The sequence below is a fragment of the Staurois parvus genome, unplaced genomic scaffold (assembly GCF_062004578.1).
Source record: "Staurois parvus isolate SC_StPar_1 unplaced genomic scaffold, SC_StPar_1.0 ptg001680l, whole genome shotgun sequence".
Lineage (NCBI taxonomy): Eukaryota > Metazoa > Chordata > Amphibia > Anura > Ranidae > Staurois > Staurois parvus.
In genome coordinates, this window is record NW_028319476.1 from 188,555 (window position 1) to 204,380 (window position 15,826).

The 15,826-nt window shown below is 41.6% G+C and overlaps 1 protein-coding gene across 2 annotated transcripts in view; it reads left to right on the forward strand.

Moving 5' to 3' along the window:
• Window positions 1-15,826, forward strand: part of LOC149434774 (solute carrier family 23 member 2) — a 229,184-nt gene that overhangs the window by 92,565 nt on the left and 120,793 nt on the right. For both annotated transcript variants that reach the window (XM_089663408.1, XM_089663409.1), the window contains one exon: window positions 5,384-5,651. In XM_089663408.1, the coding sequence (XP_089519534.1) occupies window positions 5,547-5,651 (105 nt within the window). In that variant the 5' untranslated portion in view covers window positions 5,384-5,546. The remainder of the gene's footprint in view (window positions 1-5,383; window positions 5,652-15,826) is intronic.

Sequence of the window (15,826 nt, forward strand, 5' to 3'; positions counted from 1 at the left end):
CTTTATGCAGGATCATAAGTGAAAAAGCAATGAAGCAAAGATCAGTTTGGCAGCTCTGGAACATGCAGCTTTTACAGTCAAGTGCAAAGTGGCAACTCTCATTTCTCAGTCTCTACAGATTTCCTATAAGATTTATGTACCCAGTTCTGCAGTTTGGTTAAGCCAGTTTTGACTGTCACATCTCTGTATAAGTTGGACTTTGGGGAACAAAGGTACTGTGTGTGTAAATGAATGGATTCTTGATTGTTTCCTACATACTTTCATGAGTAATAATGTATAGCTGGAACCTTTATTTTAGCTTTGGATAGGAAAGGGATGGGGACACAACAGAAAGTGAGAGGAAATCTTTACAACTTGAGGGAAATTCCCCTCTTGGACAGTTTGTCATTGAAACAGGATTTCCCCTCGGCCCTAGTGACAGTGGTTAGCAGGACATATAGCGAGGCTGAATATGCCCAGAGGGAACTCAGACCGCAATAGCTAGCTAGATGGCCATTTTTTATCTTTTCCTTAATTTATCCAAAACTAAAAAATACAAACACTTTAAAAGTGGACTTTAACACTCTTTTTCTTCTTCAATGAATATAACTTCTACCCTATCCTTTGACAAAATCACAGATATTTTCTTCTTTTTGTAAAATCCCCTTTTTTTTTCTTTTCCCACCTACCTGGTTTTCAGGGTTATCTTGAAAATATAAGTGTACAATCCAAACACACACGTTCCTGCGTTAAAAATTGCTTTGTGTATAATTGAGCGCTGCAGTGACCATCGGCTAGAACCGAACAGAATCAGCAAGGGAAAATGTCACCAGCACACCGAGGATCACCAATATAGGTCCAAAAGTTTTAATGAACGATCACATAGTTACAGCAAGGCAACGTTTTGGAGACCCGCAGGACCCCTTCATCAGGCATGTGCCTGATGAAGGGGTCCTGCAAGACTCCGAAACGTTGCCTTGCTGTAACTATGTGATCGTTCATTAAAACTTTTGGACCTATATTGGTGATCCTCGGTGTGCTGGTGACATTTTCCCTATCTTGAAAATATGTACCCACGTTCAGCAAATCCAATGCTGTCCTGCTACTGCTGCCACTTCTGCTATTAAGGGGTTGGTGGTCTCCTCCAGGTTCTTATAACCAGGCCCCTGAGGACGCACTACTGCCCCTTTGCTGTCTGTACTAGATTGCCCCAAAGCCTTCTGGGATGCTTGACATAATATCACGGGAGGCTTTGGGCTGCTGGGGATGTCATTTTCACCTACAAAAAAAAAAAATACATGTGGGGTGAAGTTACTCTTTAAACTACAGATAGGAAGTAACTGACATTTGTCGTCAGGTGACAAAGTGTCAGGACAAAGTGACATTTTTGTTTTACTAAAACTGGAGAATGCAAAATGTGGTGCAGCTCTGCATAGAAACCAATCCGCTTCCAGGTTTTTGCCACAGTTTTTAGATCTGTAGTAAAGGAATATTGTAGTGTTGGCGGAAATCTTTTGTCTGCTGGAAAGGTAACTCTACAAAGGTGTTACAGAATGCATTTTAGTCACATGTCTCATGTATGAAAATTTCCAGTTTCCTGTCTAGTGCTTTTGTGGGGTTTTTTTTTTTTTTGTGAATTGAACTTCCTGACTAGGAAAACGTAATTTTCTCACTTCCCTGAGAACTGTTCCTCACAGGTGTAACAAGCAGAGGTGGAGTCCTCCTTTAGCTGGATGGATTGCACTCAGGCAGCCATGGAGCACTTAAAATACTGTAGGCTTCTTGTAATGGGGTTTCAAGGCAGCGGTCTGTGTGGTCTGAGCTAGTTGAAGAACGTTTTAGCAGTCCGGCTCCAGAGGTGTCCAGGGAAGGTAGACCTCATCCACTGTACATTATCATCACATATATAACTTTCCTGTGGAAACAGCAAATCGTAGATTGCAAATGACTTTGGAATATGCTGCTCATTCTATTTCTGTCCACTATGACATTTTTTCATTGAGTAGTTTTTAGAGGAACTGCAAACAAAACAATAAAATAACCCATATAGCCCCTGCAGAGCTGGGAATCAACCATTCCTTTGTATATTGTAGTTATTTTTCATTTATAATAGTTCCAGTTTTCTTTCCTGCTTTTCTTGTGTGTTTCCTGTTTTGGCTTCTTCTGTCGATGTGAGCAGAGAATTTTTTTAAATAATCACATGATGTACCATTGGTCAGGGTCATTGTCCTCTGATACCTGCTGCACAGAAGAATAAAGTTCTGTTTACATACCTACTGTGTTGCCAATCCACATGTATGGTGAAATAGTGACACTCACCTTTTTTTTTTTTTTTTTTTTTTTTTTTAGAAGCTATTATTCTGTCCAGTTTTCATACCAGGTGTATGGCCAGCAGTGAGGTTCTGTACACACAGGAATTATAATAGTATTCTCTGTTGTCTGTGACATGCACTGTCACTTCTGGGGCAGAAACTATGCATTCAGGTAGGTGCCTTGATACAAACAAGTGCTTATCACATGGCCCCACATGAAAAATCAAATGTGTCCTGCTGCATCTGGTTGTGTTTGATTGTTGGACCTAGAATAGTGCTAGCAGAAGACAGAAAAGGAGCCTACAACTGCAGCCTATGCATGCACCTGTGCGTAGGACCCCTGATAATGCGCACAGATTCTTGTGTGCATGCATTATGTTACAATCTCTTAGATTGTAAGCTCCAAGGAGCAGGGCCGTCCTAACCCTCTTGTATTGAACTGTATTGTCTCTCGTTATATTGTAAAGCGCTGAGCAAACTGTTGGCACTATATAAATCCTGTATAATAATAATGTTTGAAGTCCAAACCCACAGGTTGCGAGGTCATAGTGGTTATTATATTTGCAGACTATGTCAGACTAATTGAGAACAGACACCACACCTTTTGTTTGCTTCAATTTTTAATAATCTTCACCATTCAGTGTAAATTATGTTTTAAATTGTATGGCAGGGTGCCATCAGCAGATTTCCTATTCTCTATCGGCAACGATCTCTGTAAATGTTTTCTATGTAACTGCATATTCAAGTGTTTGTTTTTTTATTCCTTTGCTATAGGGCTCGTTAAAGGTATGCAAACTTGCTATGTGGAACAGTGAATGTATAACATCATCCTATAAAGCCATGTGCTATATATTTACTATACTGATATTGGCTGTATGCAGCTGTGCAGTTTCAATCCAAATAAAATACTTTTCTAATATTAATGGAGTGTTTAGAATACCGTACTTTATATGTTGGGTTGAGGATGTATTGGACCAGTCCACCCAAAACTTGTATTTCAGCTTCTGGTAGAGGTTGGAGAGATGGGCCTTTATGACACTTTCTCATGTCTCCCAGAGTCTGCGCACCTGCTGTGCCCATTCTAAAGAGCCTCCAACTCTACCTGCTGTTTTTTTTTAAACCAGTGTTGTGAACAGGAACAGAGGCTGGAATTATGGAGGACTACATGCATGTATTTTTGGCATTTTTTTCAGGTACTCCAGTTTCCTCCCACACTCCAAATTGCCTCCTGTGTAAATTGGCCCTAGTATGTGTATGAATGAATGTGAGTTATGGATCTTAGATTGTAAGCTCCTTGAGGGCAGAGACTTAGGCAAATGTACAATATATATATATTAATTGATGATAGTATATAAGTACCTGTAATAAATTACAGCAGAAATTTTCACTATTGGAATATCCAAGACCTATAAAAATACATAGGTTGACTTGGCCCACCAGTCCCACATGAAAATCCTCCTTCCATGGCTGTTCAGCAATGCAGCTAGCTAGGAGACATAACATGTACAAGGGGTGCACTGTGTGCGTCTATTGACACACACAGTGAGACTCTGCCTCACCCCCACTCCCTTGTCACAGGATTTGAGCTAATGGCTCCCATTGAGTCCAGTGAGGAGGGAGAGCAGAGCAGTGCCACAAATCTCAGGCACAACGCATGATCAAGATCAGGCTCAGGTAAGTATTTATGAGGGGCAGGGAGGAGCTGCACATAAAGTTTTTTCCTTAATGCAGAATATGCATTAAGATTAAAAACCTTTAACCTTTACAAGCACTTTAACTGTGTTGCAGTGTGGATGCTGCTTCCCTGTATTCCAAGGTTGGAGAGGTATGGTGAACGAAGCTTCATCGTGGTTCCTAAGCGGTCAAGTCATCTCAGACTTGGCAGTTTGAGTTGGGCAATTTTGCTGTAGTAGAGCAGATTATAACGTGACTCAACCTTTTGATGTGGGAAAGATTTGGACAATAGATACATTCATTCCATTCCTTCTCGATTGCATAGACCAGTCCTTCTCAATCTTGTTAATTTGGAGGAAACCTTGAATTAACTCTCATGGAACCCCTTGTCTCAGGGAATCCCTGCTAATAATTATTAATGTATTTACAGCTCATACACTAGTGTAAACGGTAAACTGAGATATAAGAATAACTAGGAGTAAGGAATGTGACAAAATTAGCATATTTTACACCTGGGGTGCTCTATATGACAAAATTCTTTTCAGTATTTATTAAAATTAATTTAATATTAACAGCCAGAAAATAAATGCAAGCAGTGTTCCCTCACGTTGATGGTCAGTTGTGAAGTGCCCACTTACATTTGTGGACAGAGAAGAAAAATCATCTTTGTTTTTAATTGTTGGCCACCCTACACAGTCTAGAATGGCCACTAGGGACAAAGACCCTCTTACTCAGGTGGTGAATGGGAAGAAGGGCCCATTAAACTGGTGGTTTGTTGGAAGAATGCCAATTACATTGGCGGTCAGTGGATCCTATCACTCCTATCTCTGGCATATCTAGAGCCAACTCCTTTTATTTACTTGGGTTGTGGATAGACTCAGAAACAGTTAGAACCCTGTCAGGTTTTTATTGGTGTTAATATTTCCTCTGGGTAGATTCACTTTCTTTATTTTCTAAAATGTTACAGTTGCTTTCAGAACAAGAGAAGGTTAATAGAAATGTGTCCAACATGATTTAGACAGCAGGTAAAAAAATGAACGTTCCAACTATTTCCTACTTTATCCAGAATTACAAAAACAAAAAAGTTTTGACTATAGATACACTTCAGTATCTTTCTAATCATGTATGCCAGTAATATTTGCTATTTAGTCAGTGTCGATTCTGCTTTGCTATATAGTGGTTGTTTTTCTCACAATTCTAGCCTATTATTTTAGTAACTCATTGAAAACAATGCACTCCCTACGTGGCTGATATCTTGATAGTTGAGAGAGAGAGAGAAAATGAAAGCGATTGAATGCTCCCACAATAGCAAATCTAAGAAAAACACTGCAATGCAAGTTCAGCATATGGGCTCATTAAAGATATACTACACTACACAGAGGGAAAGTAATTTACCTTCATCTTTATTATGCTTCCAGGTACCCTTGAAGGCCGTCCGTGCAAAACTCGTCAGTCTGGATGTTCACGGTGGCAGACCCACCTCTTTGACCCCTGAAACCTCATCTCCCTAACCCAGGTTCCGTGTTCATCCCTCCAGCTGGGCTCAGCCAAGGCTAAATAGAAGTGGACAGTTTTCCAGCAATGGGCATTGGTCGAAACCCCTCATCTAAGGCTATGGAATCCACAAACTCATCCGATGGAAAGTATGAGGAGGAGACGAAGCATACAACCTTTTTCACCCTACCAGTAAGTCAAAAACCACTATGGCGGCTATTTACTAAAACTGCATGGTGCAAAATCTGGTGCAGCTCTGCAGAAAAATTAATCCACTACCAGGTTTTATTGTCAAAGCTTAATTGAACAAGTTGAAGTTAGAAGCAGATTGGCACCATGCAGAGCTGCACCAGATTCTGGGTGCCCCAGTTTTATTAAGTCTCCTCCTATGCCTGATTTATATAACTATTGCCCTTCCTGGGCTAAACATTTTATTTGAAGTGGTACGTTAGACATTGTATATTTGTAATACTGATGTTACACATTCTAGTTGTTTAGGCTAATAAAAAAAAGTGCGCAGGCTATAGACCACAAACAAAACTGTAATTTAATTATAAAAAACACAATTTTGCAGAAAGGTCTGTGGTGTGATGATTACATTTAACCCCTTGGCACCGGCGCCTCCCGGCCCTTTAAGGGTTTCAGAAGCTGGGAGGCGGGGCGGGTTTTAGGGTCACGTGACTGCCGTGATTCGCTGTCGTGGCTGTCACATGATCGGAAAAGGTCCCGATCGAAAGAGGAGATCGGGACCTTTCTGTGAGTACCTGACGTGTGCTGGGAGTGCGCAGGGCGCCTGCTCTCAGCACATAATTTTTTTCTTAATTGCACACAAATGTTTAGCCGCTTGGCGTCAAGGCCCAGACACTGGGAGGCCGCACATTTGCGTGCGGCTGGCGCCAAGAGGTTAAACGTACGTGCTGCACTGACAAATTTAGTATGGACCATCTGCACACGTACAACCAGACCAGCATCCTCTGTATTTAGAGATATTGGACTGTCTGTAGTCACTCAGCTTGACTTGTAAAAAGAGTCCCAGAATATAACCATTATGTTAGCCAAACACAGTATAGATTTGCTTTAGATTTTGTTTTAAATTTGTTTTGTTGTCCTAAATAATCAAATCTGAAGCAAGATCTGAGGGTGCTTGATCAGTTTTGCACAGTCTGGACATATCTATATGTGGATGTTGAATGGGATTATAATTGTATATTGCTAAATATAACCAGTGAATGGTGTTGTGTTTGGTTCAGGCAGGTGGATTGTATAGGATCACACCCCCTTTCTGGTCATGGAATGATTTCTTAATCAGGACACAGGAAATAACTAATTTATCTAGCCATTATCACTCTTTATAGGCAATGAGGCCTCTAAACACCACACAAAGAGTTACTATATTGCAAGTTGTAGGTTCGTTGTGACTTATCTCCAGGAATTATTCTTGACTGATAAGGACCTTTATTACTGTACAATTGAGTTAAAGGTTACTGGTTTTGCTTTTGAAGTTGACAGAGTGGTTAATGAATCTACCTATAAATAGTTTGGAGGTGTGGGCGTGATTTGATGACTACCCCCAGGCATCTGAGTCCCTTATGCAATCAGTATGCTTCCAGGGTTAGGCATCTGTCTGTAACTGTAGCTCCTTTCAGCCTGTCATTTAGTTGTATAGACCTAGTGACTACTAATGATAGAAACATCTACAAACCCGGCCGCAGGTATTCGGAGTATACTTGTCGCAGGAATCCATAGGAGTATTCTCTTACCCATGTGAATGAGGCCTTATAGTGTTAAATGTAAAAAGTCCATTCTAGGAGGCAGCAAAAATTTCTCTCCCATACACACAGTTCTCAGAATCGGGCCCCATCTGACTTTGTGCCCCAAAGAGTGTAAAGATCCAAATACACATTGGGGCATGGAGGAATTTCCTTCTCTTTGTGCATTGTTGTATTTAAAGTGGTTGTAAAAGAAAAAGGTTTTTACCTTTATGCATTCTCTGCATTAAGGTAAAAAACCTTTCCATGTCAACTCCCCCCAGCCCACCCTGAATTCCTTCCCTGAGCTTGATCTCAATCTAGTGCTGTGCTCGATCTTCTTTCCTCCCTCTCATAGGAGGCTCGGCAGAAATGGGAGCAATTGGCTTCTGCTGCTGTCAATGCTGTGAGCAGAGAGTGGGGGATAGGGCTGAACCACAATGTGTATGTCAATAGACATACATAGTGCAGCTCAGGATCGAGCCTGAACAAGTGCCCCTATAGCAAGCAGCTTGCAATGGGGGTACTCGGAGAGTAGGAGGAACCAAGACCACCATTGGGGTACCCCAGAAGATTAGGATCAGGGTTACTCTGTGCAAAGCCATTGCACAGAGCAGGTAAGTATGAAATACTTGTTATTTTAGAAAGAAAAAATAAACCTTAAGGCCTGGTTCACACCAATGTAGTTTTTGCAATGCTGTTTGCATTTCGCTTTGCATTTGTACACACGTTTTTACTGTGTTTTGTGGGGTATTTTCAGTTTTTTTGTTGCTCTGCCAAATAAAAACACAAGACAAGACATGGCAAAAACACACTACTTTCTGCAGCGCCTCCATTGAACTCTATTGTAGAGAAACATTGCTTTTTGCGTTTAAAAAAAGTTCCTGACCCATTCAAAAAATGCAGCTGCTCAAAAAAGGATAGATGTGAATGTTTGTGCAAAATGCACCTCATAAACACATTGGTGTGAACCAGGAATCACTTTAAATGAATGCATGCAAGTCATTGAAGTCAAATCCCACAGTGCCTCTGGGTACACACCGGAGAGTGCTGACAGATGATGAAGTAGGAGAAGAAGAGTGCGAACACTGTTCAGTTTAACAGTGTTCAACTTTCCCTCCTCTCCAATTCCCTGCTAGTCTGCACTCACCCTGGGCTATAGGCAAGTGTTCCCAGGCACACTTATGTCATTACCTCTGCCAATCTGACCACAATCATCCCTTTTTCTATGGAGAATTCTGTTTTCAGGCATGGTTCTCACTCACACTGAGGCGAACTGCATCAGACCACAAGTGAACCGCTCCCAGGACAACCTCTTCCAAGTGGTCGTGCCCACAGTTCAGAGCACTCATACTAGACAAACCAACTAGTGTATGGTGGGAAGGAGGGTATGCCCAGGCTCAGTAATAACTACCAGTGTGAGTGCACCCCTAACCTTTTGCTGCCATCCTAACATGGCAATGGCAAAAGGATGGTCTTTAATGCGTACATGCTGCACATATGTGTTGCTGATTGGCAAATGTTTCTGTGCTGAGATCGCGCTCCCAGCAGAGAGATCAAGCTGTTAAAGACAGCTCTTTGTCAGAACTAGTAATGACTAGCTGGTGGGACCGACTCCTGACCATGTTACTAGTGTGACAGCCAGTCACAGCGGTCACATGACTGCCGGGTAGGAAGGGGTTAAAGGATGAATTAACTTACCGCAAATAGTGTTGCATTATGTAAAAGACCTACTAACAATCTTCCCTCTGTATGTAAAACAACAAATGTTTTAAAATTGAAACATTTCATGTGTGTAAATTTGCTTTGAACCCTGTTGTATCCTAGGTTCACATCTATGCGGGTGGTGCCGCTGCGGATCCCCACGAAAATCTGTGCAGCCGCACCACCCGCACAGAGAATTGCGAACCCGCGGCCGGGTGTCATTAATTCTAATGGCACGCCGCACGCACTGGAAAATGCAACCGTACTGGGAACCGAGGTTCCCGTGCGGGCTGAGTTTTCGGAAGAAGTGCAAGGACTTCTTCCCTGCGTGTCACAGGCGTCTATTCAAATGAATGGGCTCTCGTGCCCGTGAAAAACGTGGCCCTCACTGCCGCAGAGATGTGAACCCGGGGTGAGAGAGTGTCCATTATGATGGGCTTCCACTATTTGCCTGGGCTGGAAGTCAGCTGTGTTTTGAAAGTGTTTTTTTTTTTTTTTTTTCTTTTTTTACTATATATTTATTACAATCATATCCTGTTCTCATCCAGAATGTCAATAAAACATTTTTTTACAGTTTATATGCAGACATGTGTTAATATGTCCTCTAGAAACCAGAGCATGTGCTTCTGTTGACAGTAGGAAAGGCTTAGGAACGTAAGCACCAGCTGGAATTTCGTAGGATTAGCGTGCAGTTTGCTGTAATGCACCCTGTCAGCTGACGTCACTATATCAAATGTGTGATCCCATTAGTAATGTTTCATTGCACTTTAAGTTAAACCATCAATACTGTTGGTAGGATATGTCAGCATGTTACACAATCAGTACTGTTGGGACATATAATATGTAATACAATCCTTCCTGTTGTGTACATAAAAACACAGGTGCGTTTTTTGTGACATGATCAGTTTCAGCAGAAATATGTTGTATAACAGATCAGCAATCAATAGGGGGATTTAACAAAGAGCCATGGAAGGACAAGCTTGCACCACTCTTTTAGGGCCAGTTCACACTACCAAAACGCACTCTGAATACATTCCGGATATGTTTTTGCTTACAGTTCACACCACATACAGTTCTGGTGCAGTTTTGATGCAGTTTGCTATGTTCCAGTATGGTTCTGTGTGCAGAAAAAAATGCAGCATGCTCTACTTTCTTTTCTGCATTGGAAACTGACTGCACTAGTGTGAACCAGGGCCATTGGAATACATGGAAAACACTGTGCATGCATTTTTAATGCAGAAAAAAGTGCACTGAACTGCATCTAGTGTGAACTAGCCCTAAAACATGAAAAAACAGTTCATGTTGATCCTAATTAAAAAAAGAGAGGTAAGCCCCTTTGTTAAGCCTGGCACACACAGAAAGTTTTTTCTTTCGTTCCACCCAGCAGGCTGAACAAAAAAAAAACCTGACAGATCGCTGTATTAACACAATGCTAGTGCAGCTATCTTGCTCACTGTGCTATTGTGTTCTGACAGGGGGACCACCTTCCCACCAGAACACACTGGTCAGTGATCGCAGCCATTCGGTCTACTCCATGTTTTCGCACAGAAGCTGGTCGTGAGATAGGCTTCTGTTGGAGAAGCAGCTTTATACACAGCCCAAAAGTCATCTGATTTCTACTGTAACGGCTGATTTGTGGCCAATATTCAGCCCGTGTGTACAGGGCTTTAATTGGGAGCGATAAATTATCTGTTCTGCTGTGTTTGTGACAGGCAGCACAGTGAACATGGGAGCTGGAGCTGCATGCTCTGATCCCTCTGCCATCCTGAAACAGATCTATCTGCTCTGTTAATGTGGCAACTGCCACTACTGACAGCAGGAAGTCTAGTTTATTTCCCAGAATATGTTTGTAGGGAACATGGCCGCTTTAAGGAGCCAGTGGTTGTCTATCTCAAAATGTAAAAGTGACAATAGACGAAAGCTCTTATTTGTTGCTGTTTATCCTTTTTATCACTATTTCCTAATGTATTGCGCACACTTTCCTTTTGTTAGCCACAGCCTAATCAGGCCATATTCTTAGAATTGTGTCTTCCTTATTACTAGTAAAACCATCATTAAATAACATGACCTTGGCTAAAGTGGAACTAAACTGTATCTGAGCAACACAAAACAAAAACGCTTTTAATTTAATTCATTTTTAATATTTAAAGCAAATTCCCCTATCCATCCATGTCTCCATGCTTTATTTTGATGAGAAATCACTTTAAAAACACCACCATACTATTCCTGGGTGTGGCCATTTTGAGTAAGGGGAGATGATTCATGTAGCATTTACTTCCTGGAATCCATCTGCCCTTGGCTCAAGCATGCCGGCAGGAGGGTGTGCTTAGCTGAGAAAACTCCTTTTCCCCTCCTGAAGATTTCTGGGTTGTATGACATCGTTTGCCAAGGCCTGGAAACCAGGAAGTAACTGAAGAAATGAGAAAAAAAAAAATATTTAAAACAAGTAAATATAATATACTTTCCTATCTATTTACTAATGCTAGCAGCATAAGGATTAAAAATAGTGTTGACTGAGATAGCGAAGTTCCACTTTAAGTATTGGTTTAAAGAGCCAATGTCACCAACTTTTTAGTTTTAATAACAAACATGCTATCCTTACCTGCTCTGTTTAATGGTTTTGCATAGAGTAGCCCCGATCCTCCTCTTCCCGCCAGGGCTCCCCCTGGCTCCCCCCCCCCCCCCACTGAGTGCCCCCAGAGCAAGCGGTTTTCTCTGGGGGCGCTCAAGCATGCTCACTTCCAAGCTGCCTCTTTGTGTATATAAGAGACACAGAACGAGGTTTGCCCCTGCCCCGAGCGTCCTATGCTTGACAACAGTGGAAGCAATGGCCCTTGCTGCTCTGTCTCAGCCAATGAGGAGGGAGAACCACTGCTCTTGTGCACATTGCTGGATCGAGACTGGGCTCAGGTAAGCATTGTTGGGGATGGGGGCTGCTCCTTCATCTTTTAGAACCACTTACAGTGTGCCTCTTGCATTTACTAGCAAATTTGAATTCTGTAAGAAGTTCCCCAGCAGAGCCTCTTCTCTCCTTGCACATCATAGCCCTCTCCTCTTCTGAGAGTATTTAAAAATTGTCTGTGCTGGTCCAGCTCCTTTGCCCTTTCCTCAGTGTTTTCATATCTATATACTATAGAGTGGGCAGCGCAGAGGTTTTGTATGTATAGGAAAAATACAACATCTGGCATGGCCCTGTCTAGAATACACTCCATTCAGGCGAGTTCTCTCAGCAGGCCGATAGGAAGCCGCTTATCCAGTGTTACTTCTCCTGCACTTGTAATTGCTTATCATTTCATGGAGGTCTAGTCCCTGGCCAGTACCTCAAGCCTTGCTAATGATGACAACCATTCACATGAATGGAAGTAGCTTGTTTTAAATTAGTGAGAAGACCTCGGTGTCAGGCCAGTATCAGTCATTATTACAAGGTATACTGCTGCGTACAGAACTCGTCTCTCAATCTGAAATGCTTTGATTCGTGCAGGGAACCTTTCCTGGCCGTGTATGAGCTCGCGTTGTACTGTGTACATGGCCTTTTCCTTCGTCTGATAGAAGGTTATCTAAGCCTGCTCATTACACGCAGATATTGATATCTGAAAAACTATTTTAATAGAACTCTTAATTATCTGCAACTTGCCCTAGATCTGCCGCTTTTATCCAACTGTCTGGTTGCCATGGTAACATCTTCCTTGCCGCTCATTAAAGTAGATTCTTTATGGTTTGAGGAGAACATTCTTTACTCCTCCACTCCGAGCTCAGCCCCTGTCCCACCTACTTATATACCAAATTGTTACATTATACAGCTGTTGTCACCATGCACAAACTGCAGTTTTAGGGAGCAAGAAATTAATGTACAAAATCAGTTTGTAGACACAAACTCTTTATGCTTCCCAGATCACTTTTTCCTGTGTTTAAAGTATATGTAAACCCTCACCCTGTAAAACAAACTATTTAAAATCAAAATGAAAGGCAATACAGTTGTGTATTCATACTTCTTTAAAACACTATAAATACTTTTTCCCCCTTTTTCATAGGTTATTACAAACTCTTTGTTCACAGCTGCATAAGGAGCTAGAGGAGGAGAAACACCATCACACTGATCTTCCCAGTGAATGGTGGGGGTAGGGGGGAAAATGCATGTCAGCATAAGCCTGATCATTGGATTAGCTCACAAAACTGACCATGCTTTGTTCCCCTGCCTTGTGTGGTCATTTGCAATGCAGCAAAAACTCGCAGTACCGTGTTTAAACGTATTTTGCATTTTCCCACAGCTGTCAATCAAAACATTCCTATCCTGAACCTCCTTTCCTACAACTGAGCATCCGGAGCATCTACCTCCATCCTCCGCCTGATAGCCGACACCAGTGTATACATCCCTACACAGCCTTCTCTCCCACTCAGCATGGGATCAATGCAGGGAAGTTTCCTGTGGCTATGACAAGCCTGGGTTCACACAGGAGCAGTGCCCAAACCCCATGCGATTTGGACAGGAATAGCATTCCTGTTCAAATTGCATGCTATTCTTTGCGGTGCAGTTTGCATCCATACATTTTGTAACTCGCACCGCAAAGAATCGGTTTTGGGTATCTGGTGCATTTTCACGAGTGAGAGTACTCTGTATTATCACGGATACTGATACCGGTATCAGTGCATCCCTAATTTCAGCGCATTCAAATGATTGGGGTAAATCGCACTGCACCCGGATCATTTCTGTGAAATTCATGGCAACTGTAGATTGCAAGGATCTGTCTGATTTGATACAAACTGAATGCGTTTTTAAAGAATAATTCCAACATCAGCATGTTATGCATAGTTACATTGGATCAAGTTGAACTGTAACTTTGTATATACCCTACCTGGCCGATCCCCTTGAAAGCTGGAAAGCACTGAAATAGACACAACTACTTTAGTGATCTCTTCATGCTTCCAGGTCCTGCACCAAGCGTCGGCTCTTCTGCATTACTCAGAACAGGACCCAGAAGCATTTGGAGATCGCTGATTTCTAGCGGCATCGGTCAGGTATATACAGTTGTGTTCAAAATAATAGCAGTCAGACATCACTAACCTGCTCAATCACTGTTTTTGGTAGAAATTATATTTCTACATGGCAAATAATTTACTAGCAGGTGTAGTAGAGTAATAGAAATCCAACAGAGCCAACAGTCATGACATGCATGCTGCTGATTCTGTGTAATTGAATCACTAATTGAAAGGGGCATGTTCAAAATAATAGCAGTGTGGAGTTCTATTAGTGAGGTCATTCATTCTTTGAAAAACAGGTGGCAATTATTGCCCTTATTTAAGGAAGGAAGGCAGCAAATGTTGTACATGCTGGTTACAGTGCATCTCTCTCTGAAATTCTGAGGAAAATGGGTCGTTCCAGACATTGTTCAGAAGAAAAGCGTACCTTGATTAAAAAGTTGATTGGAGAGGGGAAAACATATAAAGAAGTGCAGAAAATGATAGGCTTCTCAGCTAAAATTGATCGCAAATGTTTTAAAATGGCAACCAAAACCTGAAAGACGTGGAAGAAAGTGAAAAACTACCATTCAAATGGATAGAAGAATAGCATAAATGGCAAGGACTCAGCCAACAATTAGCTCCAGGAAGATCAAAGAAGGTCTAAAGTTACCTGTGAGTACTGTTACAATTAGAAGACGCCTATGTGAAGCCAAGCTAACTGCAAGAAGCCCCCGCAAAATCCCACTGTTGGAAAAAAAAGACATGTGCTGAAGAGGTTACAATTTGCCAAAGAGCACATTGACTGGCCTAAAGAGAAATGGCGCAACATTTTGTGGACTGATGAAAGTAAGATTGTTCTTTTTGGGTCTAGTGGCCGGAGACAGTTTGTCAGACGACCCCCAAACACTGAATTCAAGCCACAGTACACTGTGAAGACAGTGAAGCATGGTTGCACAAGCATCATGATATGGGGATGTTTCTCATACTACGGTGTTGGGCCTATTTATCGCATACCAGGGATCATGGATCAGTTTGAATACATCAGAATACTTGAAGAGGTCATGCTGCCTTATGCTGAAGAGGAAATGCCCTTGAAATGGGTGTTCCAACAAGACAACGACCCCAAACACACCAGTAAACGTGCAACATCTTGGTTCCAGACCAACAAGATTGATGTTCTGGAGTGGCCAGCCCAATCTCCGGATCTTAATCCAATAGAAAACTTGTGGGGTGACATCAAAAATGCAGTTTCTGAGGCAAAACCAAGAAATAGAGAACTGTGGAATGTAGTCCAATCATCCTGGGCTGGAATACCTGTTCACAGGTGCCAGAAGTTGGTTGACTCCATGCAACACAGATGTACAGCAGTTCTCAGAAACAGTGCTTATACAACTAAATATTCATTAAGTGATTCAAAGGAAAGCAAAATCTTCAAACATTTTTCAGTTGATATAGTGAATGTTTGAGTTTGTAAAGAAGAATACAAACAATGCTATTTTTTTGAACAGTCTAATATTCACTTTTCTTCAATTTCTTTTAGAGGAACAATGCAAATTTGATATATTTTTCTTCATGTTTTGATTTGGAATATAATGTGTAGTGTTCCCAATGCATTTGTGTGTATGGAAATAAAAGCTATTAGAAGGATTTTGAGCTTTATTCACTTTTTTCAACACACTGCTATTATTTTGAACACAACTGTACATATTTACATTAGTCTAAGCTGAACTAATGTAACTATAATACCATTCCGGACTGATTCTGATGGAAATCATTGGAGTATACACTGTTACTCCAGTGATCCCCAATTTCTTCTGTGTCCTGTGCTTCGCATCTGTGTTCACAATGCAGGAGAGCATGGGACCTGGAAGCAAATGGAGATCACTGGAGTAGTGGTGACTATTTCAATGATTTCCAGCTTCCAGGGCGATTGGCCAAGTATGGTATACAATATAC